We start from the raw sequence: 25,235 nt of genomic DNA, 5'->3' as shown, positions 1-25,235 counted from the left end.
TGTGTTTGTGTTGGATTTAATACCATTCATTTGACATTACAGAGCATAAGAGAGAGCAGAAGCGTCACACAGAAAATTGTGCCGGCCAATCAGGTTCCAAAACAGTAATATAAACCCAGCTCACGTGTTCCAATAATAAAGTGTAAAACATCTCGTCTACTGAAGGCTACAAAGGTGGGGGCACTGATCTCGGTACAGTGTATAAAACCAAGCCTGTATACAGCAAGGAAAGGAGGAGGGAAGGTCATCACAGCTCCACAAGGCAGATCCGTCACCCGCTCATGAATACATGGTCAGCTGCAGCCACTGCAAGACAGAGACAGGCGGTGAGAACGTCGCACCAGTCGGCAGGATAGGTGGCGAGCAATACCCGCCACAACGCCTATCACATTATTAGCTTCTCTCACCTCTTGGATTGTCACCTTAATATTCCCATCTCCGTCTTTGTCCAAGGCTTTGAAAGCACCTGGAATGCAGAAGCAAACGGTCAGAGAAACTTATTTTTCCACTGTGTCTTAATTGCAACCACGGCAGTAAGAGACAAAGGCAATTTCACATTAGAGCGGTTGACACTTTTGCAACCTCTGCCCCTATTACACTCCCCCCTTCCCCCAAAATGAGCGCATTGAAAATAGCTGATGTTGCTTAATACAGCAAATAAAATGTTATTTTCTATATCTACATTATAGCTTAATAAAATGGGCTAACTCACACGACATACAAATAAATTTGTATTAAAAATGAATATGTTGGCAAATATTCAGAGACACCAGGTTATTAGCCAAATACTACCTGCTCGCATGCTGCGATACTGAATTTAGCGAATAAATACAATATATTTTTGCTGAAAGGCTCAGAATATTAGCTGGCAGATAAACGTTGCTTTGGACTTACGGAACATGGCGTCCAGCCGAATCAGACAGCAGATGTAGTTATCGAAGTCCATCTCTCCTTTCTCATCGGAATAACGCCGGATGATCATCTGGTACAGCTCTCCGTTTAGTTGAAATCCTGAGACAAAGAAGGGACAAGTAGTGTGGCGCATTGGCACAATGATTAATATTTATACTCTATGTAGACACAAGTGATTGGGCACTGACAGCAGATTTTATGGACATCAGTACTGTGTAGGGCCACCACACGCAGGGATTACTGCAAACACCCTTCTTGGCAAACTGTCCACAAGTTCCTGGACAACAGCAGACGGTATGTTTTGCCATTCCGCCTTCTGTACAGTGACCAACTGTGACACTGAAGAAGGTAGAGTTGGCCTAGAACGCACCCGTCGCTCAAATTCATCCCAGAGGTTCTTAATGGGGTTAAGATCTGGACTCTGGGCTGGCCAGTCTATCCGGGATACCGAATTTTCTGTATACCAGTCCAGTGTCACCCTGGAAACATGTAGTCCTGATAAAAACATTTGTTGTTTCCGTAGAACTGCAAGTGCATGGGCCTCCCTACGAAGGGTTCAAGGTTTCTTGTCGAAACCGCCACATTAGTAGCCATTTGGAACTTGTGGGCGATGGTATGCATTTCGCTTGCGCGGAGGTGTCCAATCACTTGTCTACATAGCGTACAATGGGTATACTGAGTATGGTCACCAGCTTCCACTGGTCATTAATCAGCTCTTTGGAAAAAAAAAAGTAGCTTTTTCTGCTTTCTTACAGCTGTCACCAAGTCAATCACTCCACCCCTGGTGCTATGGACCAGGCCCAATTTTACCCAAGTAACACAATGCAAAATCCTTAAAAACTGGTTGCAAATAGACACGCTGCTCTTTTTGATATTGAAAGGGGAGTCAAGAACTTTATCTTGAAATGGGAAGTGTATTTAGACTTTCTACCTACTACAACATCCGATAGTATTATGAACGTTTTTGACAATACCACTTGGTCTTTGATGAGACGAATATCTTGACAGCTAAAATCGGTACATAATGATATCACATTGTAGGATTTACTCTCACTGAGGAATAGCTAACAGAACACAATCATTGTATGTTTTGATGATTGTAAGACGATTCATTCTATTTTTATTACATTTTGTTTACTTACCTTTATTTTTCATTTATTTATTTTATTACTTTTTATTTTTGTTTTATTGTATATTTAGTTTATTAACCCTGAGTCTAATAGCATTTATTACTATAAATATGGTCTATAAATCTGTTTTTAGGGGGTATGTTTTAGACTCCCTCTCCCCATAAAAAGTAAAAAAGACAAAATTCAGATACTCAATATTCCACAAAATGTATGCACTTTATTGCATGTATGTTTTTTTATGATGCATGATATACATTTGTTGTAACATTTTTTTGTATGTGTGTAATTTACTGAATTTTGGATATAATAAAAAGATATTTAAAAAAAAAAAAACTGGTTGCAAGGCACTGCACGTTAGACTGGTCTCCTCTCTAAAGTAGTGCGCTTATAGGAAACGACATGGACTTCTATGCAGTTGTGCAAAGCAAAATAATTTAAGCTGGGGAAACGGAAGAGATGGGGATTGCATTCACTACATATAAGCCTGTAGTGCACACGTCCCAATTACTTCTACTGGCAGTCATCAAAACAGCAGATCTATCCCAGCACCTTCTTGTAAAAATGCACATGACATCATTCAGATTCACGGTTCATAGTAATCAACGGTGATACAATGAGGAACTCTACACCATACTCACCGGCTGCTTGAAAGGCCCCCGGCAGCTCTCTGCTTCCGATTGTTCCCGAGCGGTCGGTGTCATACCTCTTGTATACAGCCTGACATAGAGCAAGGGAAACAAAATAAGGAACAACCAAGGGGATTTGCTGGCCATAAACATTATATGTACAATGCAAATTGCAGAGTCTGGACCACTTACCTGCCACTTCTTGATGTTGTTCCATAAATACTTAAATTCCTCGAAGCCCAATTTGCCAGTGCTGTCGCTCTGCACGGTAGTGTTAAGGCAAAAGAGCTGTGTTTATCTATGATGAGTGTATCTGGCTATACTGGCCAGGGAAGATCCAAAATACGATTTCGACCAAATGTGTTGAAATGTAGCCGGACGGTCACTTTCTTCCACATATGGCGGAAGTGCCGGAAAATGATTCTGTTTCTGGCGATGGTTAATGTCCATCACTGGCACATCCTCTACTCTAACTTCTATCCATAGGTTTCTAATATAATGGCCAAACTGCGTGACACATCGCCTGTGCTGTGAAATACCAATAGGCCCAGCAGACGGAAAGGGACCACATCCCACCCGCCAAGAGCCTGTAAATCGTTTTTGGTATAATCTCTACTACTGCCCTCCAAATCAATAGTATAAACAACGGTCATGGCGTACGGGATCCGTGTTACCTCTACTATGCCGCCATCATGACTAGGTCCCACTGACCTGTTACTCGAAAGTTGCGAGGACTTCATTTTGCCATCTTGGCTTGCTTAATCTCCTCTACCTGCACCCCCTTCCCGTTTTTGTGTTCTTTTTTATTTCTCTCGCTACTCCTAGCTACTACTGTGTGCCTATTCTCAGGGCGGACCACCACCCTTCTCCAGCAGGTCTGGGAATTTCCTAATACACCCTTCTGCTATAATCACCGCACACCTTGTATCCATTCTCCTAGAAACCACAACCGCATTCTACAGCTACAGATATGTGCTCATACATCTAGCCTCCGTGCGCGTTAATGACGCCATGCCATGACTCGGGAGCGCCGAGTCTTTTGTGCAACTTTTTAACTTTAAATGCGTCTTATTCACACAGTGGTCCGAATAGCCAGTACAAGCAGATTCTGCTGATTACAATGATATGCAGCATGCCTATGTTCTCTGTGCGTCTGCAGGTGTATCTGCATGCGAAACGCTACGTTACAGTCGCCGACACCGTAACGTAGCATTTCACATGTCAGATACACCCACAGACGGACACAGAATATAGGCATGCTGCATATCATTTTAATCAGCAGAAGCTGGTTGTGCTAGCTATTCGCATCACTGTGTGAATAAGACGCATCTGAAGGTAAAAAGTCGCACAAAAGACACTCGCCGCTACCGAGACACACGGAGCTTCCGCATTATGTGTGGCGTGACTTGTAGCGCATAGAGAATAGATGTATGCAGACACATCTGTATTACTTTCTGTGTGTTGGACTTGGATTACTTTGGTTTCTGAATGCTGTTACTTTTAACCTATATACATTTAAAATAAAAGGATAAAACAAAAACAAAAAAATAACCTGAATATTCAAGATAAATTTGGGCTACTTTAAAAAAAAAAAAAAAAACCTATCCCATCAAAACACGCCGTCTTATCTAAAAGGATACATCCATCACTGCCACCATACTGCGACATGAATCAATGCTGAACCCGTCTGTCTTCAGGTCCTGATCTGTAAAGAGAGGAGGGGGGAGAGATTTCCTTAACGTCCATTTAAAATATATCACCTTAAGAAACGGAGGGTAAATTTACTAAAACTCAATTTTAAATCGATTAAAACCGATGTTGTGTTTTTGGTGATAAATTGCACATTTACTAACACTTATTTAATACAGTCTGAGCGTTCAAATGGGTAACTTTTTGGTCATTTCTGCTCGACAGCTCAAGGGGCTGCGAGTAGAAATGTCAGCGATGGCAGCTGTGCGCACCTAAATAGAGCGACGACACTTGAATTGCTTTGTCAGGCGCTATCGAGTGGCCACTGTGGGGCACTGTTCAGTATTCTACAGTGACATTTAATTTTACCTGTGAAAAGCGACAGTACATACTCCTCTCACAGTGATCGCAAAATACGCGCTATATCGCGTTTTTACGCGCTACAGGCATTTGTGGACCCGGTTTTTAAAACAGAGTGGGCCCTGCAGGACGCACTCCGCTGTGTGAGCTGCAGCAGCCGAACGGCAGCGTGTCCCCAGCCAACTGCGGCCCTGAGTCCTGATACCTCCTCTTTCCCTCCCTCCCTCCCCAAGTCTGTCCCTGTCTGCACATCGGCATCTGTTCCTTTACTGCAGCAGCATTGTTGGTGGAGGTGGGTCCCTCTTACAGTCTGCACTCCTTCAGCCAGCTGAGCTACCTGCACGCAGGATGCAAGGAGGTGGACACTGCAGGGGAGCTGCAAGAGTGACCCGGCCGGGGATCTCAGCAAAAGCAAGGAGGTAACCACTACCCTTAACCCATCCCTACCCTCAGTACTGCCCCAGCAGCTATCCTGACCCCCTCCCTACCTCCATGACTGCCCTCAGTATTGTCTGCCCCTAACCCCCTTCCTACCCACAGTCCTGCCTGGACAATAAACGGCCCTCCAGCTGTTGTTGAACTACAAATCCCAGCTACCATCATGGCCAAATAGTAAAACTGTTGCAGGGCATGCTGGGATGTGTAGTTCTGCAACATATGGGGGGCCGCCTATTGCCCACCCCTCTTCGTTGTCCCCTGTATTGCCTGCATCTAAACTTTTTCTTGCCCCAAAGTACTGCCCCTGCCTCCCATACTAGCCCAGCTACTATCTACACTTGCCCCCTCTCTACAACAAGTGGTGCCCCAGCTGCTATCCTGACCGCAGCATTGCCCCTAACCCCCTCCTTGCCCCCCCAGTACTGCCCTAGCTGCTACCTATCCTTGCCCCCTTCTTACACCCAGAACTGCATGTTCCTAACCTCCTCCTTGCCCCCTAGTAGTGCGCCAGTTGCCATCTACACTTTCCCCCTCCTTACCCCGTTCTGCCTATGCCTTAACCCCCGTGTCCCCCAGTACTGTGCCAGCTATCTGCCATTGCCCCCTCCCTACCCCCAGCCCCCTCCTTGCCCCCCAGCATTGTCGCAACATTTGTCTGTACTTACCCCTCCCTACCTCCAGCTCTGCTGGCCCTTACTCCCCTCTAGCTCCAGCTCTACCACAACTTCTCCCTGCCTATACCCCCAAGCTCTACCCCAACTGCTGCTTGTCCTTATCCCCCTCTACCCCCAACTGCTACCTACTTCCAGCACTTTCCCAACTGCTTCCTGTCCTATTTTAGAGTGAGGGGTCCCCAGGACCCACACATTTTTTTGCTCAGCGCGATCGCTGCTCTAAACTCTATAGAAGTATACCACTAGGAGAATGATAGCAAAATAAGAAATAAGTGACAGCTATTACATTGCACTTGTCCCAGGGATACTCACGTCTACTTATTACTTTGTTGAGAATTCCCATTAGCTCAGACGGGCTGACTTCCATGTCCTATGAAAACAGAGAGGTCAATGACACAGCAGCCATTCCAGGTAAAGAACTGAAAACAAAGCCGTACACTGCTGGGGACTCTCCCTGAGACAACACCAATTGTGCCAACATCAGAGAGCTGTGCCAGGCAGAAAGTGTATTCCCATTACTCACCGATCCGGCCAGCTGGTTGAAGAGACGACGGAACTGTCGCTCCTCCTCGCTCTCGCTTGCTTCAACGTTCGCAACATGGGTCCTTGGGGGCTGCAGGCAGAGAGAGAGAGAGGGGGAAAGAATTAGACAGGTGGTGCGATGCTAGATCTGGTTGGAAAAGAACGGACAAGCATGGGATGAGCATATAGTTAAAGCACCCTGATGCAGAGTGACGACTACGCCATTTTTGGTCACATATCTTATGTGAAAATGCGCTGAGTGTGCCCAGGACACGGAGGCACAATTATGCAAACTTGTGCGATTTTGGCACTTATGCCCGGATGCACCTGAAAAGGTGTCAGGGAAGCGGCAATGTAATGTAGACCAAATACAATAATAGCATGTCTATGCAAACACAGCTGATGCAGATCTGCAGAACTCGCATATACGCTGGTAAGGGGACGTTTAGGCAGTTGCAAATACGCTGACGAGGATGCCTTGCTGTAAACCAAGTCAATACGCTGCAGCCACATTGGCATCTTGAGATGTGCGCGGCTATGCATATGGGCATAAATACGCCATTTTTCCTAAGACTAATTTACACCCATTTTGGAAACGGCTCTGCTTCAACCCCAAAATGCTAAAATATTTGGAAGCATGCGCATAAGTGACTTTAATCTGCTGTCCTGTATTACAATAGGCAGTGGATGAGCGGGAGAGAGAGGTGTTAGCGCCACAGATATCTCTGTACAGGCAGCAACCTTCCCATAGGGTTTAGAAGCTATTTCACATCATAGATTTGTACACAAAGTAAAAAGAACATTTTTATCTCCGGTTAGTTAGTTTGGCGTTGCGAGCAGGCACCCATGACTTCCTTTTTGTCTACTGGAAGGAAATTAAAAACCGGCAGAGAGAGTAAAACTGAATGTCATTTTTTTTTTGTACCACAAAATAGGATTTTTGATCATGCGTAGTAGGAGTCCTATGGGGAACACTGGATAATAGGTGCAGTACAGGAGTTTGAGCATTTAAAATAGAATTCCAAAACCTCATGCTCACCCTCTATGCTCCCACTGAACCTGTCCCTTCACACCAGAAGGTGTGAATCTTCTAAACCTAGAGGAAATTGTTGACTGCAACAATCTTCCAAACCCTGAGTACGTCCCGAAACACACTCAGAATAACTATGAAGTCTAAAAGGTCATGGCCAGAGCAGTCACGCCGTTAAAAAGATGGCAATGGAACAAATCATAGAGTCAAGGCCACAATGGGTATCATGACCTTCTAGACCAAGCGAATGCTACCAGAATACCCCAAACGCCCTTAAATTTTCCCCACCAAAGCATTGCTACCGAGGAGAATAGGCACAGCAAGCGGCATAACATCTTGGGGTCCCTTGTCCATAAGTCTACTCTGGGGCTCAACAGAGATGTCAGAGGTTACCATCTGGCTGACCATCCCCTTTACAATTTGCTGGAAGACTTCTTTGAGAAGGGACCATTCCCTTCTCATCACATCAACTTGCAGGCTTTTGATGGATTACTGTGTAGCCAAGGAACCCATGGTATCCCCTCTCCCCTATAAACTAAGTTAGCTAATGCCACTGCATTGTCTTTGTGGATTTTGGTTGTCCATCCTTGCAAAAAAAAAAAAAAAAGGTGTTCTGAGACAAAAACTTTGAAAACCACTCTACATTTAAGCACATTACATCTTAACTAAGTCTCCATCTTTAATCCAAAACCAGGTAACTGAAGAGCGATGGAACGCCAATCTTAAAAACCTGGTATCAGTTGACACAATTTTCCAGTCCCAGATGGAGAACAGGAGAGCCCTATTGAAGTAGACGCCCCACACCTCACCAACGATAGAAGCACTTTAGGAGAGTCTGAACAGCTGGCCTGAGGTTACGGTGAAAACTGATCTACTACGAAGGTGGCTCAATCTGGAACACCTTTAAATGGGATTGGGTAGACTGCACAGCTTCAAGGATGAAATCAAATTATCTAAGACCATTATACAAAGAAGAACAGACACACGTTAACAGGAGACAAAGAATTTTCTAGAAAAGACCACCACCTGACGGGTGTCAAACAGATAATCTCACAATGTTTATCCACTGGGAAATAAGTGGACCTCCTGAAGTTAATAAATTAACCATGAGACTCCAGAGAAATAAAAAAAAAGTCTGGGCAGACTGCAGCAACGCCAGCAGGGAGAGGAAACATTCGCTTTCTTCTTCCTCATCAATGGAGAATAGGGGGGCCCCAAACAGATTCTCCCCTATCCGAAAATGTAGCACCAGTCGGAAGGCTGGCACTAAATCCCCCTACTCCAGGGGTGAATACTCACAAAAGGATGATTGGTCTCACCTTCATCTTGGGAGACATCCTCAGAGTCAGACTTCCTAAGCCTGAAGTGCAGCTGGAGTCCAATGCTTCTGCAAACTGGTTGCGGAAGTGGATTCCATCAGCCTCAACAGAGGACAACTTTGCCAGGCCAAATGTCAAAAGGGCTCTCCTGGGGATGCTACAGTGGAGTCCAAAGGCCCCTAGCTGTGCAATATAGTCAGGCTGCCAACAGAGGGGCAGAGGAGGGAAGGATCACACCCAGCAGTCTGGGAAAAGCAGATTACTGCAAACACTTTGCCCAGACAAGCTCAGCCAATCCGGTGAACTTGCGCATAGTGTCGTTTTTGGACCTACATAAAAAGCATCACCATGTGATTGGCCACTACATACATTTACAGTGGCACCTGGGGCAAGTGATATATTACTAATGTCCTATTTGCATTCTAAACCCTGGACATACCCTGCTAAACGGACCTGACAGGAACAATGAGGGTAGATCGTCACTGTGCTCCGTCATCTCTAACTGATGCACAGCTGCAGTGCACTGCAATGCAGACACATCATTCACAGCAAGCGGCAGTGCTACAGGCCAGCTGTCCATAAACGGCAACATACAAACAAGGTGCAGGGCTGCTGTCTGCCCCCCCCCCCCCCCAAGACAATCTCCTGCCTATTTTGGTTCAGCCTGGACAGGGTGTTCCCACCTTTGTAGTTAGATCGAAGGTGCCCAAAGCTCCTGTACTGCACCTCTACACCAGGGTCCACCATAGGATGTGACCTGCAAGTCATGTATGCGCTACCTTCCCCTCCCCACGGGGCCAGAACAGAGTCACACTGCCCTGCGCGGTAGTGTTCATTCTAGTGTTCATTCTAGCACTCTGCACCTGTCATAACCAGTGCCGTTCCTCTATCTTGCCTGGGGTATCGTTCTCTGGTGCTTCTAGCACACTCAGCTGATGCCACAAACCTCTGAGTGTGCTAGAAGCACCCGTGCAGAGAGCGCCACCCCAAGCAAGATAGAGGAACTGCAGTGGTTATGACAGGTGCAGGGTGCTAGAATGAACACTATACACTGCCCATGTAACAAATAAGCCTGCGACGGGATGTGACATCTTATCACTAAACTAAGCAGCCAGACATATATGTTAACCTACTGGTAATGTGCGGCTCTCTTGCGGGTCAAAAGGGACAATTATTAGTTCCCGTCTAATGGTGCATCCACACGGCCAGATCTGTCAGATGAACGATTTAACGATTTTACCAACGATTTCAGACTGTATTAAAATGAATGAAATCGTCGAAATCTGACATCGTCTAACACAGACGATGTCAGATATCGTTATCGGACATGTGGGACGCGCATCGTTCATCATTGCAGGCCCACATGTCAGATTTTCTTCCAGATATGAACGATTTTTTAAATCGTTATCGTTCATATCCGACAACAAATCTGACCATGTGTATGTACCATTAGAGACATCAGTAATAATAACAATAATGATCATATTCTCTCACCGGAGGATCTGGCCTGTAATTTGCAGCAGCATCGCTGGAAAGGAAAAGCATAAGAGGCGTCACACACTGATCAGAATCTTGCAGTTATTATTTCTAGTACAAGTCTGCTGAAACACTAATTATATAAAGATAAAACATGTTAAAACATTACTGCTGACTAAGGGAAATATCAACTGATCACAAACTAGGCATTTTGGTCCTAATTCAAACCCGCTTGCGAGCGCTGAGTGCGCATGTGCGAGACCCGAATAACGACGACCAAGCAGTCATTATGGGTCTCGCACCAAAGGGGGCGTGATGTCGATGGTGAGTGACAGCACACCCCCTTTTGTGGGCATGCCGGGGGCGTGGCTGCCCAGACGGAGGAGTTCCCATGGGAACGCCTACCGTCTGGGTCCGGCGCCACTGACATCACTAGTGATGTCAGTGGGAGTGCTTTTGGGTCCGATAGAGCCAAAAGCACTCCAGGGCTTGCGGCAACGAGACCCTACCGCAAGGGTCTCGTCGCACGCCCATTTTGGCCACTCGCTATAGCTGTGGGTGGTCACCCACAACTATGCGAGTGGCCAGGAGGCCGCTCTTTATTTCAGAGGGACGGCCATGATTCAGAGTGAGCGCTCTGTCAGAGCGTCCGGCTCTGAATCAGGGCCTTTGTCCCTAAACACGTCAGGACGTCTGGTATTATCCCGAGTGCTGGTCACTGGTAGCCTGCACAGACCTAACTTTGCTTATAGCAGATTATCACCGGGCTCATTTAGCACAGACCACTAGCAGACATATACTGTAACCACCAACAGCCAATCAGCTCTTACTAGTCAGGTGTCCAATTGGTTGGCCTAAGTTACAGCACATCCCAATTTTCTCATTAACTTGACAAAGTCCATCTCACCAAGAATAATCTGACATTCCTAAGTGTACCCAAAAGCGTTTCACATTGAGGCAGCTCAGCCGTCGTGTGATAATATATTTAGCATAAAACATCGAAATATTATTACAGTTCATGTGCATTACATTTGGGTAAAGTAGTATAAAATACAGCAGGCATGTACATTATTCCAGAGGTTCTCACACTCAGGACCCCACATAGTTCACATTTTCCAAGTCTCCTGGTAGGTGCACAGGTGTATTTATTACTCACCGACACATTTTAAAAGTTGCACTAGTGGATCTAATTATTTCTCTTGTGATTCTGTGAGGAGACCTGGAAATCGCGCACTGTTTGGGGTCCTGAGGACCGGGTTTGAGAACCTGTGCATTATTCCTTATGATACACAAGAATCATCTAGAAAGAACAAGGTACGTGAGATAATCCTCATATCGATGTGGGTTTTGCCTTCCTTGACAGTTACACCATTCATCAAAGAAGATGTACTTATATTACCCAGAAAAGGGCTTAGCCTGGTTTACAATGATTTTCACAGAAGATTATTTGCAATATAACAGTGGTTCCTACATATACTATGCCACAATATAACAGTGGTTCCTACATATACTATGTCACAATATAACAGTGGTTCCTACATATACTATGCCACAATATAACAGTGGTTCCTATATATACTATGCTACAATATAACAGTGGTTCCTATATATACTATGCTACAATATAACAGTGGTTCCTACATATACTATGCTACAATATAACAGTGGTTCCTACATATACTATGCTACAATATAACAGTGGTTCCTACATATACTATGCCACAATATAACAGTGGTTCCTACATATACTATGCCACAATATAACAGTGGTTCCTACATATACTATGCCACAATATAACAGTGGTTCCTACATATACTATGCCACAATATAACAGTGGTTACTAATATAACAGTGGTTCCTACATATACTATGCCACAATATAACAGTGGTTCCTACATATACTATGTCACAATATAACAGTGGTTCCTACATATACTATGCCACAATATAACAGTGGTTCCTACATATACTATGCCACAATATAACAGTGGTTCCTATATATACTATGCTACAATATAACAGTGGTTCCTATATATACTATGCCACAATATAACAGTGGTTCCTACATATACTATGCCACTGTGTATTGTACTTATGCTCTGATACTCCGTTGCTAAGAAATATTCTAGATTTACCCTATACGGCGCTGTAGACACTTGGTAGCGCTTTATAAATAAAAGTTAATAATAATAAAAATAATGTCCCCTTACTGATAAACTTAATGACCAAGAACTGGAAACACAACTGTTTGAAGCTGTCAGACCAGAAAAGGCACCATTACCACCATGGGTCAATGACCACATACACAGTCCCAAGCAGCCATCATCCACCCACACTTACCATCCAACTCAACCGAAATTTGACGTACCCTAATCAGATATTACCCAGGACGCTCAGTCTCATGTGCAATGTACTATTTGTGGCCTATCAGGTCTAAAACCGCGGCATGAAGCAGGTGACAAAAAAAATGCGCTCTTCTAAAAGTTAAATATGTTTACCTGAGAACGTTCAGTATTCCTCCAAACATTCCTCCTCCACCACCACCACCAAAACCACCTCCACCAAATCCTCCGCCTCCTCCGCCACCTCCACCTCCGTATCGGTTTATCAGGAACATGACTGCGATCTACCTAGAAAGAGAGAAGAAATAGTCAGGACACCTCAGAACAGGTGAAGGACATTGTCACCAAGCTCTACAGCCTCTGCTTATTTTGTGTGTCCTAACGGACAAAGTTTTTCTAGCACATAAACAGGGGAGCAGCCTTGTGACGGAACGGCAGCATTCAGGCTACCACAGTCCTCTGCCACCGTGCACAAGGATCAGCCTGTACCTCACTGATCAATGATTCCTCCACAAACCCAACAGAGAACGGATGTATGCTGCAAGCTCACAACTAACTACAAGGCAGAGTGACAGCCCTGTAGAAGGATGGCAAACGCAGCAACACCATAGTTGGGGTAGGCAACGTGCAGCACGCCAGCTGCTGTGGAACTATACACCCCAGCATGCCCTGCCACAGATGTAGCAAGCCCTACTAGCAAATATGTGGCAGGGCATGCTGGGATTTGTGGTTCCACAGCAGCTGGAGTTCCTGAAGTTTTGCCTTCCCCTGCTGTAAGATTTCATTATAAAGAACAAAGCATACAGAGGAGTCTATAGGAGTTTCTCAAACAAACGCCATCTGGCCTATTGCTGTTCTCTTCATGCAAAACCACCGATGTAGATAAACTCTGCATTGACAGGGTACAGTTGTCCTGATCTACCCCACCCACATCAGTACATATTATCATAGTCAAATCTGTTCAGGAGGAACAAGTTGCACCAGTAACAAACAAGGGTCAGAGGGTGAAAGATGAATGGTAGACTGATGTATACTCTATAACCGGGGAGTAAAGGGACAGGTATAGGGCACACACTGATATATTACCAGGCTGGAAGTATAATTCAAGCAGGAATCGATCCCTAGGCAGATAGGCTAAGGATAGATGTGTAATATCTATAATACAAGTGCAGTATAGATATACTGTACACTTGTTCTGCTAGCCAGGACCACACCCTGCTAACATACAGACACCCCCCCTGTCCACAACATCACACACCTGCCCCTTCTGCCCCAGAGGGAAAACACTCCTACACACCGCAATGTATAGAGGAACTGGTCAGTCCACATCCGCAGAATGACAGGTATTAAAGTGAAAGACCTGAGGCTGTGGAGGACAGGCAAATGTGACAGGAAGGACTCGCCCGCAGCCTGCCCCTAACCAGGACAGAGGAAATCCATCATCTCTATGAAATTTAGACTGATCAGGACTAGAAAGAAATGACACCAATGATTGCCTTCCATACCTGAAATCCCCAATAATACAGCTTCAATTCTGCACCTTACAGTATACAGACAAGTGTGGGCAATTGCATATCAAGGACAGATTTAAATAAAAAAAAAGTCCTTTAATCAAAAAAATGCTAGCTGTGTGTGTCCTGGAGAGCACAGTGTAATGGGACAAACATAATTATTGGTCAAAGGCCAGGTACACACCTGCACGATATGGGCCTGGTTTTGACAATTTGGCCAAATGGGAACTTCAAAATCGGGTATTTCGTGCAGCGTGTATGCCAAATTTGACCGCTCCCACAGACGCGATACTGTGTGATTGGATTGCTGAATGGCCAATCACACAATATCACACGCGAGGCTGTACATATTGATGAAGGACGGAAAAGTGATTGTTCCGTCGTTTAAGTGTGTACTGGCAATCATGCCACGTCCAGGGTTAATTCAAATCACCCTGAACATTGGCACGATTACCGGTCGTTCAGGTGTGTACCCACCCTCAGGCATAACAGACATATAATCCCGGGAGCTATGCAATATTTACTGAGTCAGGTGTAGAAGGAGAGAAAACATTTGCCCTGAATGCATTCAATCATTTCAAAGCCAATAGCACATGGCCTATCTGGCTGCCTTATAAAGAGTACAAAATAATGCTGCCCACGCGTGTTAACTTACAACCCGTCTGTATCTGGCCATACGCATTAAGGGCTAAATTGTACCAAAAGTAATGCGCTCATTTAAAATATCCCTAGATTGCAATGGGATTTGACTAATATAAGGGATGACCAGTTAATTAACCTCTGGATCCAAGTGTTTCACAATTGGAGATGAAGAAAACCAATGCCGACCATTTAAGATGAGGCCGAGAATGACCAACAAAAAAAACCTACTGTTTGTGGGTAGGCTGAAACTGACCACACGTACTGTAATATCCCACATACTGAAATATCCCTGCCACAGCATTTAGGTATTATGACAAAGCTCTGGAACCAGTAGCACTTGCACGTTATGGTACATACATCCACCCATTTGCAATACAACCTCATTCATCACTGTGATATAAATGACAAAACCGACTGACATCCTGATATAGTAATAAATGTTCTGTAAGGCGTGATAACATCCGCTAGGAAGTGAATAACTATTAGAGACATGTCTAATTATCACATGGCCATACACTGCAGGCCAGCCACGCCATATATATATATATATATATATATATATATACACACACACACACACACACCGGTATATAGAGAACTGATATATATATATATACATACACATACACACACACACACACACACACACACACACACAGTGTATGTAGGAACACTACCGTGCAGACACACCTGTGTGTAGAATATATATACTGTATGTAAGAACACTGCAGTGCAGACACCGGTGTGCAGGGTATATACTATACTGTATGTATGAACACTGCAGTGCAGATATACCACTGGCCACCACTCCTCTTAAATACCGCATGAACAGGCAGGTAGTAGTTACACTCACTCTGTGGCTGCGCCCGGTGCTCCGGGATTCTCCTCTCCTCTCTCCGCCTGGCCTTAGTTCCGGTAAGGGCGGTGGCTGCGGGACGAGTGACTCAGAGAGAAGCTGTCAGCGTTGACCACGCCCTCCTACGATAGAGACCACGCCCTAGTATCACTTACTTAGCTAATAGTCACGCTGCTCAGGATATTCAGGCGTTCCTGGAGACGCCCACAATAAGTAAAGGCGTCACCTTGTGTGTAGCCGACTGTGCCACTAGAGGCACAAGTGCTTCCACATTGTGTCTCCAACTGTACAGTCACTTGCCCTTAATCTGTGGCTACTGGTGTTCTTCAGAGTTTACTCAAGTGACTTCAACAAAATGGCTCCTTCGCTGCAGACATATTGACATAAACATTCACACTTACTGTATCTGTAGAAGTGATACTTTGGTGGACTGGTCACACAGGGCCCAGGGGTAGTGATACACCCACAGCCAGCCAGGACTTGGGTGTCTGATGATGATGATGTTCTGTGCAGTGTGTGATAGTTTAATTTCCCTGTATTACTACTTATTGGTAACAGCTCCACCTTCACCAAACTATACACACCAAGCTCTCTAATGTGTTTAATCACACTTTAGTTTTCTAAGCTTTATTAAATACAATACCAGGCCCCCTCTTTTACTCAGTGAGATAATGGTCTATTATAACAAATGCAAATATAATCATTATCTAGCCATGTGGCCCAGTTGATGTTCGTGGGTTGAATTTTGTAGGTGATGGCGGCAGTGAGGTAATGGAAGAGATGTAAGGTCTACAGGGCATAGTGCAGCTGGTGAGGGAGAGATGTAGAGCAATATATATCTGATATACCTATGTAGTGGCATTATTGGGGGGGGGGTCACAGTTAATCCCCTGGGCAGGAGGCAAAACAGCCCCCCACACACATTTTGGTGGCACATATTCACCTTAGTTATTGCTCTGTTAGTACATAGGTTCAGCTTTACTTTGCCTTTGCAGTACCGCTTAACCTTCCAACCCGAATGATTGACTTGACCTGTATTACCGGCTTGAATGCAGATGTCAAGACTGAAATGCTTTTAGATTGAGGGCACGACCCATTTTTAGTCTCACTTCTAGAAGGAGCATGCATGATGGAACCTGGGTGGTTGTACGTGTCGCACCACCCTAGAATCGGCCCTTGCTGTAGCCCAGGGTTTAGCATACCATTTAACATTCAACGGTTGGGAATTGGGGCCCATGCACTCCATCTCCAATAAAGAGAAGTAACCAAGTCTCATTGGGAGCGTGTTGTCACTTCTCCCAGGGGCATGTCCAGAGGTTCTGAAGTGCTAGGCCACCCTGTCACCTTGTTGATCCCTGCACTGCCCTAAAAATACACCTCCTAAAATTCCTGACAATCCATTAGACAGTTGGGACGTGTGGTTTGTGTTGGTCTGTGGTTCAAAATTCCAGTCGTCACTTACCCCCAATAGGTCATGTTTTCAGGATTTCTGTCTGTGGAAACAGGTTGAATAATTACTGGCCCAGAAAAATAGATCAACTCACCTGTGAATGATTAAAGAAATCCAGAAAACATGACCTGTTGGTGGTACTCGAAGACTGCAAATTTATAATTTAGGTAGGACTTTTTGCAATATATGGGGCATAGTTAAATGTGTAGGGTCCTGTCGTGTGTTTTTGGGTACATCTCTCGCATAGCTCTTTACAAATCCCAGCTGTCTACTCTCTGGAATCTTCGGGAGACTTCCTGATTAGAGTGAGACCTCCTGGACTCCCAGGACAGTCAGAAATTCTTCTGGCAAGACATACATGATGACACATGTCTTGGCAATCCCCACCCATCCTTGCGGCCGCACCATGCCATCAAAACTAATAGCTAATTAACCACCAGTGGGGATCCCACTGACTTGCATATGACTCTGAACAGCCCGCAGATCCGCAGAGATGTATGCATCCATTAGACAGTTGGGACGTGTGGTTTGTGTTGGTCTGTGGTTCAAAATTCCAGTCGTCAAGTACCCCCAATAGGTCATGTTTTCAGGATTTCTGTCTGTGGAAACAGGTTGAATAATTACTGGCCCAGAAAAATAGATCAACTCACCTGTGAATGATTAAAGAAATCCAGAAAACATGACCTGTTGGTGGTACTCGAGGACTGCAAATTTATAATTTAGGTAGGACTTTTTGCAATATATGGGGCATAGTTAAATGTGTAGGGTCCTGTCGTGTGTTTTTGGGTACATCTCTCGCATAGCTCTTTACAAATCCCAGCTGTCTACTCTCTGGAATCTTCGGGAGACTTCCTGATTAGAGTGAGACCTCCTGGACTCCCAGGACAGTCAGAAATTCTTCTGGCAAGACATACATGATGACACATGCCTTGGCAATCCCCACCCATCCTTGCGGCCGCACCATGCCATCAAAACTAATAGCTAATTAACCACAAGTGGGGATCCCACTGGCCCAGAAAAATAGATCAACTCACCTGTGAATGATTAAAGAAATCCAGAAAACATGACCTGTTGGTGGTACTCGAGGACTGCAAATTTATAATTTAGGTAGGACTTTTTGCAATATATGGGGCATAGTTAAATGTGTAGGGTCCTGTCGTAGCTAATTAACCACAAGTGGGGATCCCACTGACTTGCATATGACTCTGAACAGCCCGCAGATCCGCAGAGATGTATGCATCGGACACCCTTGATCTCATGCACAGAGCGGAAAATCATGTACGCTTTGTGTGCAACTCTGAGGGCCGTGATTCAACAAGGAATGCAGCTGCGATTTCGCACGCACCCGGTCGATTGTTTTACACTGCGCATGCGTATGCATCGCACTGCGCGTGCGTGAACCCGGACGCTGCGATCAGGTAGCGATCGCAGAGCGCACACAGTCTCGGCACGCATTGATTGACAAGAAGTGACCATTTGGGGGCGGTCAGAGAAACGCAGGCGTGCCAATGCGTTTGAACGGCGTTACATGGGCGTGCATAATTAAGCCCCTGCAACGCAGCCAGAGCTCTAGATGCACACAGGAAGCGGCCCAAATCCTGAGTGAGGTCAGGTCAACCAGGTATGCACACTCTTGGTCCTTGTCCCCAGGTTCCATATGCAGTGACTGCCCCTCTGATCAGGAGCACTGGGCCTGATTCAGACCCGGACGCTAAGCCACCATCGCTCGCGGCCAAAAGGGGCCGGGTATGCAAATTGCGCGAACGCACTGTGTGGCATAAGGATGCCCTCTATGTCTTAGAGAGCGAGGGCAGTGAGCGAAAGCAGGTGTATAAAGACGCCCACTTTCCTTTCTTAACACCCGTCATCTCTAGAAAGTGTATGATTAATCGGTAACATCGAGAGCCATCGGAGCTGCACACAGCACTTGAAGTAGACCCTACCCTGCCGCAAGCACTGCGATCAGTGCTGACTGAAATTCAACCAGGTGACGTGTACAATGACGCCTCCATGCTAATTATGCACGCCCTTTAAACGCCGTTTTGACGCCCAGACACGCCTGCGTTCCAACCACCACTCCCCCGTTCACAAGCACCTTCCCCTGTTACCACCCACAAGCGGCGCTATCTGTCACTCAAGGTAGCGCTCAGTCTTTGTGCTACGAGCGCACGATTCCCGATCGCAGTACCTGGCTCGCGCACTGCGAAGTGTGCGCACAATGCGAACCATCGGCAGCTACGAGCGAACGCTTCTTAGCGTCCTGGTCTGAATCAGGCCTACAGTCTCCACACTCACTGGATGACTCATGATGTCTGCACTAAGCACCTCATTCAGAGATGTACGCAAACCCAATCAAAGAAGATCGGCACATGTGCTAGCTCTTTTACTGCGCCGGTCTTCTACTGCGAGTTCTCTCGCAGTTACCCAAAGCTACAACCTGATTGACAGGCTGTGGCAATTTGGGGGCAAGGAGAGGGTGGAGCCGGCCTGCGTTCCTGGAAATTGGTGCGCGTTGCCCTCATCTTCTGGGAGTGCTGAGGCCAGTGTCTGCACCGAAAGACAGAGACTTCCTGGCTCTGATTACGCAGATAAGACGGCCATTCAGAACAGCCTTTGGCTTTCACAGCTGGCCGATGGCTGCGACCATCGCGATCCATTGTTATGTCCTCGGACGCAGCAATCGGATCTGTGATGCTGGCCGGGGGGGTGTCTTTTCTCCTTAGACGACTCCTGCAGCATTAGCATATTATCATATCACTGCTGTGTGCGATGTGAACGGCGTCCATCTCTGAAGCAGGTTCTATGGGGTCACCAGTCGAACCCTGTGGGTTGTTTTTTAGCCAACTACATGGTGCTCAAGGCAAAGTAATAAAATGACAGTAGAATATCTTGTGGCAGGTCTTCTTCATGTTCTTGGTAGCATGGCTTATATTAGAAGAGTGCAACCTGTGCGAAAGTGCATACAGCGGGGGCAGCACAGACGGTGTAATGGTTAGCATTACTGCCTCACAGCACTGAGGTTGTGCTGTGTTGTCCCACCATGGCCCTAACTGTGTGGAGTTTGTATATTCTCCCTATTCTTGCGTGGGTTTCCTTCGGGTGCTCCGGTTTCCTCCCACACTCCAAAAATATACTGGCAGATTAATTGTCTCCCAACATAAAAAAATTAACCCTAGTGTGTATGTGTGTGAGCATGTGATAGGGAACATAGGGCCTGATTCAGAGCTGAACGCTCTGACCAGAGCGCTCGCTCTGAATCAGGGCCCTCCTACCTTCTTTTGGAGCGTCCTCATGGACGCTCGCATAGCTGTGGGTTACCACCCACAGCTATAGCGAGCGTCCATGATGATGGTCGCGATGGTCTTGACCATCGCGACCATCGGGCTTGCGACGGAGACCCTGCGGTAGGGTCTCGCTGCCGCAAGCCCTGGAGTGATTTTGGCTCTATCAGAGCCAAAATCACTCCCAGTGACATCACTAGTGATGTCAGTGGGGCCGACTTGAGACGGTAGGAGGTCCCATGGGAGCGCCTCCGTCTGGCAGGCACGTCCCCGGCACGCCCACCAAAGGGGGCGTGCTGTCAATCAACATCGACAGCACGCCCCCTTTGGTGCGAGACCCGGAGCGATGGAGAGCCTGTCGCTCTCCGGGTCTCGCGCATGCGCACGACGGAGCTCCCTCCATCGTGCGCATGCGCAGTGGGGGACATCGACCCGCTTGCGAGCATCCTGCCGCTCGCGAGCGGGTCTGAATGACCCCCATAGAGTGTAAGCTCCACTGGGGCAGGGACTGATGTGAATGGCCAACTATTCTCTGTAAAGTGCTGCGGAATATATGTGCGCTATATAAATAACTGGTAGTAATAATTATAATAATAATACAGCACTATGTAATACAGAAGATAAAATGTGAGAGTCTTAAGACACGTCCCATGTAAATAAAAGGGATATTTTTACATATGGAATTTGGAATGACTTTGAACTGAAGAGGGGTATGGCGAGCCACAGCTAGGATAGGTAGAGACCTCTTTCATAGCGGTGGGACTTGCCAAAGGGCGACCATAAGCACAAAATCTTTGACCAAAGCATTTATCAGCCGGGAGCAGTCTCCCACCTGACCCTAAACAGGAATGTTTATACCCAGACTGCTTCAGGCTGTCAGCGGCGACTGCAGAGAGCACTGCACATGCTGTATATATAGGAATATTGAATTAGGGCCCTCATTCAGAGCCGTACGCTCTGAGCAGAGCGCACGCTCTGAATGAGGGCCGTCCTCCATAACTATGGAGCGTCCTCCTGGACGCTCGTATAGCTGTGGGTCACCACCCACAGCCTATACGAGCGTGCAGTTTGATGGCCGCGATGGTCTTGACCATCGCGACCATCGAAACTGCGAGCCGGAGCCTGCGGTTGAGGTTTTCAACCGCAAGGCCCGGAGTGATTTTGGCTCTATCAGAGCCAAAATCACTGACATCACTAGTGATGTCAGTGGGCCGGCTTCTGACGGTAGGCGTTCCCTTAGGAATGCCCCCGTCAGGGAGGCACGCCCCCGGCACGCCCACCAAATGGGGCGTGCTGTCAATCAACATCGACAGCACGCCCCCTTTGATCAGATACAACGAGCGAAGGAAAGTCCTTCGCTCGTCGCGTCTGGCGCATCCGCACGACGGAGCTCCCTCCGTCGTGCGCATGCTCAGTGCAGAACATCGACCCACTTGCGAGAGGACAGCCGCTCGCGAGTGGGTCTGAATCAGGCCCTAGGTTTGTAAACAGCAATTTGAAATATTTACTGGAAAAGGAATCCTGTAGAGCAGGTTTGACATCATTTACCTGACACTCAAACAAAGATACAGGGCTGCCTGAGTGCCCGTGTTCTGCATGAATGTACAACATCGTTCTACCAGGTCATAAATTAATTTCTGGGAGCTCTAAAGGCTTCCTGGGAGAATAGACCTCCCAGATCCTGCCTACAGTGACGTGGGCTGGGGCTTGATGATTTGATTTACAGCTAATGGAGTCACTGTGACTCCAGCCATCCATTGTGTGAAGGCACAAATATAGGGATGGTCTTCGAATGGTTACTCAACAGAAAACCACTGATGATTCAAACCATCGATAGGCATTACTAACTTCAACACGTGATGGTGAGAAGCCAATCGAAGAAGGAGGACGGTGCTTTGGGACGTGCCACGACAGGGCTCTTACCATGTGACTCCAAAAATAAAATAAAAATTTACGTGCCACCATCAGATATCCGCCAGGGATTGCAGAGAAACATTGGGCTTCCACCATCAATGGCAAAACCGTCGACCATCTGTAGCAAACCATCAGCAGATGATAGCCATCTGTACACGAATAGCAGCATTGCACAGTGGGAAGACGCAATTTGAACGCAAATCACATAACCATGCATCCTGCACATACTCCAAGTAGTAAAGGCAAGTATGCAGTAAGTGCGTCACAGGCGTGTCAAAGCAAGCGTCTGCGTTCTCAGACGCTCGACCGTTCACATAGAAGGCTAAAACTGTCATAGGGCTGGTGCAAGTTTTGTTGATGCGACCGATGGTGGCACCAATCAATATTACAGCGTCCGCTGGGACGCTAAAAGTGGGCGTGCTGCGTGCACTTTTGCGGGTCACTCAGAATCAGGCCCCTTGGCATGGATCAATGACTCTGGTACACTCATGCTTAGGACTATTGTTTGTAGCTAGGACATGTATCTATATATCAGGAGGACATATTATGCTGGTCTTCATTGTAGAGCATACTTAGGAATATTAAAATCCTGCCAAAAAAAAATGTGATTCTTCCCATAATACAGTTATTTATTGAGTATTAGGAGCGCATATTGGGCCTGATCAGAGGTAGACGCTATTGCAGCCATATCCGTAACTAAGGGTGTGCGACGTGCCGCCACATGGAGTACAGGGATTCGTGGGCGGCACCGTTGCTGCCCCACAGCCTATGCTTCTGGCTGCTAGCAGGGTGCCAGGGTGACTGGAATGGCACGCTCCAGACAGGCATCCTGCAGTCTGAGCAGCTGATCGGAGCATCCTCAGTGCTGCACTTACCGGTGCTGGTGTCCCCGCCCCCTCGGCCAGATGTATTGATGTTATGAGTAATATGCAAATGCTAGTTTAAGCCTACCCCTTTGCCCACTAGCGTGCGCAGGACTGTGCATGCCCTGGGACACCCACTTTCAACGTCTGTGGACAGTGAAAATCTGCTGGTGGTTCCAAACACACCACCATCGGCGTATCATTGCGTTCACCATCAGCACTTGCACCAGCCTGTGGCAGTGTCTCCTTCTGAACTCCGGCTAAATATGGCCTCTGTGACTGCGGCTCTGCATATGGGAACACCGCCCATGTTCACTGACAGCCCATAACACGCCAATGAGAGGGCCTTTTTGTTTGTTGCATTCACTTCAGGCCACCTCCAAGTCACCGCCAAGGACTTTGATTCACCCCCATTATGGCATCTCCAGCAGGGGTTGGGTATGAAATCCCGGCTGTCGTGATGCCGCTGGTCAGAATACCAAGAGTGGCATCCCGACAGCCAAAGGAGCGCACGTAAGTATTTTCCTAATCCCTACCATAACCATAACCCCCCCTCCCCGGTGCCTAACCCTAACCTCCCCCCCTAGTGCCTAAGCGTAACCACCCCCTCCCTGTACCCTAAACCTAAGGCCCCCTCCCTGGTGCCTAAACATAACCTCTGCCCTAGTGCCTAAACCTAACCTCTTCCTCCCCGCACCCTAATCCTAACACTCCCTCCCTGCTACCTAACCCTAACCTCCCCCTAACACCCCAATACTTACCTTCAGGATGCCGGCGGTCGGGTTACTGGTGCCGGGATCCCGACCTGTCGGGATTTCGGCGGCGGTATTCAGACCGTCCGCATCCCGCAAGCCAGGATGCCGACTACATTTCCAGCAGATTTGCCAGTGGTCCCCCCCATTAGTCCTGCCTGTCCAACGGGCTTCAAATGGTTTATGAGGATCATCAGTAACAGTGCTCCTTACACTAGCACAGTGAGCGTATCTGTGTATTGCTCACCTACACAGGGAGTTATCTCATTGCTAAGTAAGTCATTATTGGTTATAGTCACATTCATTTTGAGCCCGTTTCCATCTAGTTCGTGTGATTCCTATTCTGAAACACATATTTGAGGTGGTAGAGGATATGACTAAACATATTTAGAAGAGCCATGTATATGAAGACAGCAGTGGTGGGTGGTATTTGTGGGTGTGAAGTGCAAATTCCATAGTGATTCAGTCATCAGTCAATACGTCCTCATCATTATTTCAACTGTAACCTATCTCTTCCTGGATACCTGTAAAAATGAAAACATTATATAATACTAGAGTAAGCTTCCTGAGGCAATAAAGAAATGCATTATCTATTCTTATCTGCTGATACTTAACATCCGCATTTCACGGCAGCCCCACATGGAGCTGCTGAGCCCTGCCTGTGACATGTGGGACTGTCAGATAGAACATTAACTATAGGTAATTAATACATTACTACTGACCATTCATTGTTTCCTTTTGTTTCATATTACTTACTGTATATTGCTAACTCCTCCTGCTATATTATCTCTCCTAGCAGAGTAGACTACAGTACGCCTGGACATCCTCTCCAAAAGGTAATCTGCTTTTGGGACCTAACTGACCCCTGCTCCTCTAGCTGCACATGTGTGCCACCAACATATTACTGAGATGGCATGTAGTCTGGATTCGGGGAATACTGCTGAGCCAGACGTTGTCACTGTAATGTACAGCCATGGCCAAAAGTTTTGAGAATGACACAAGGATTGGTTTTCACAAAGTTTGCTGCTTCAGTGTTTTTAGACCTTTTTGTCAGATGTTACTATGGTATACTGAAGTAATATTACCAGCATTTCATAAGTGTCAAAGGCTTTTAATGTGAACTTGGAATTGTCAATAAAAGCCTTTAACGCTTATGAAATGCTTGTAATGTTACCTCAGTATACCATAGTAACATCTGACAAACAGGTCTAAAAACACTGAAGCAGGAAACTTTGTAAAAACCAATACTTGTGTCCAGGGCCGGATCCAGCCCTAGCCGCACCATCTGCGGCATTGGACCCCTACGCGACTGAAAAGGGGACATGGCCTAATTAACATGGACCATGTCCCTTAAATGATGCTATTTGGGCCCGGCCGTCCCATTTAACGTCAGGCTGGGGGCGAGCCCAGCACTACGTCAGTAGTTGGGCTGCCCCCAGCTCTCTTC

At 46.6% G+C, this 25,235-nt stretch overlaps 1 protein-coding gene across 1 annotated transcript; it reads right to left on the bottom strand.

Moving 5' to 3' along the window:
* On the bottom strand, positions 1-15,660 carry CAPNS1 (calpain small subunit 1). Its single transcript, XM_088462095.1, has 11 exons — positions 15,526-15,660; positions 12,676-12,807; positions 10,195-10,228; positions 6,353-6,442; positions 6,142-6,199; positions 4,309-4,373; positions 2,861-2,929; positions 2,681-2,759; positions 895-1,011; positions 408-466; positions 1-306 (listed from the first exon to the last, which is right to left on the bottom strand). The coding sequence occupies exons 2-11, from the start codon at positions 12,792-12,794 to the stop codon at positions 280-282; spliced, it is 717 nt and encodes a 238-aa protein (XP_088318221.1). The 5' UTR covers positions 12,795-12,807; positions 15,526-15,660; the 3' UTR covers positions 1-279.
* Positions 15,661-25,235: the final 9,575 nt, after the last annotated feature.

Source organism: Taudactylus pleione, unplaced genomic scaffold (genome assembly GCF_031769625.1).
Source record: "Taudactylus pleione unplaced genomic scaffold, aTauple2 ptg001150l, whole genome shotgun sequence".
Classification (NCBI taxonomy): Eukaryota; Metazoa; Chordata; class Amphibia; order Anura; family Myobatrachidae; genus Taudactylus; species Taudactylus pleione.
This window is presented reverse-complemented; position numbering and strand designations above follow the sequence as displayed.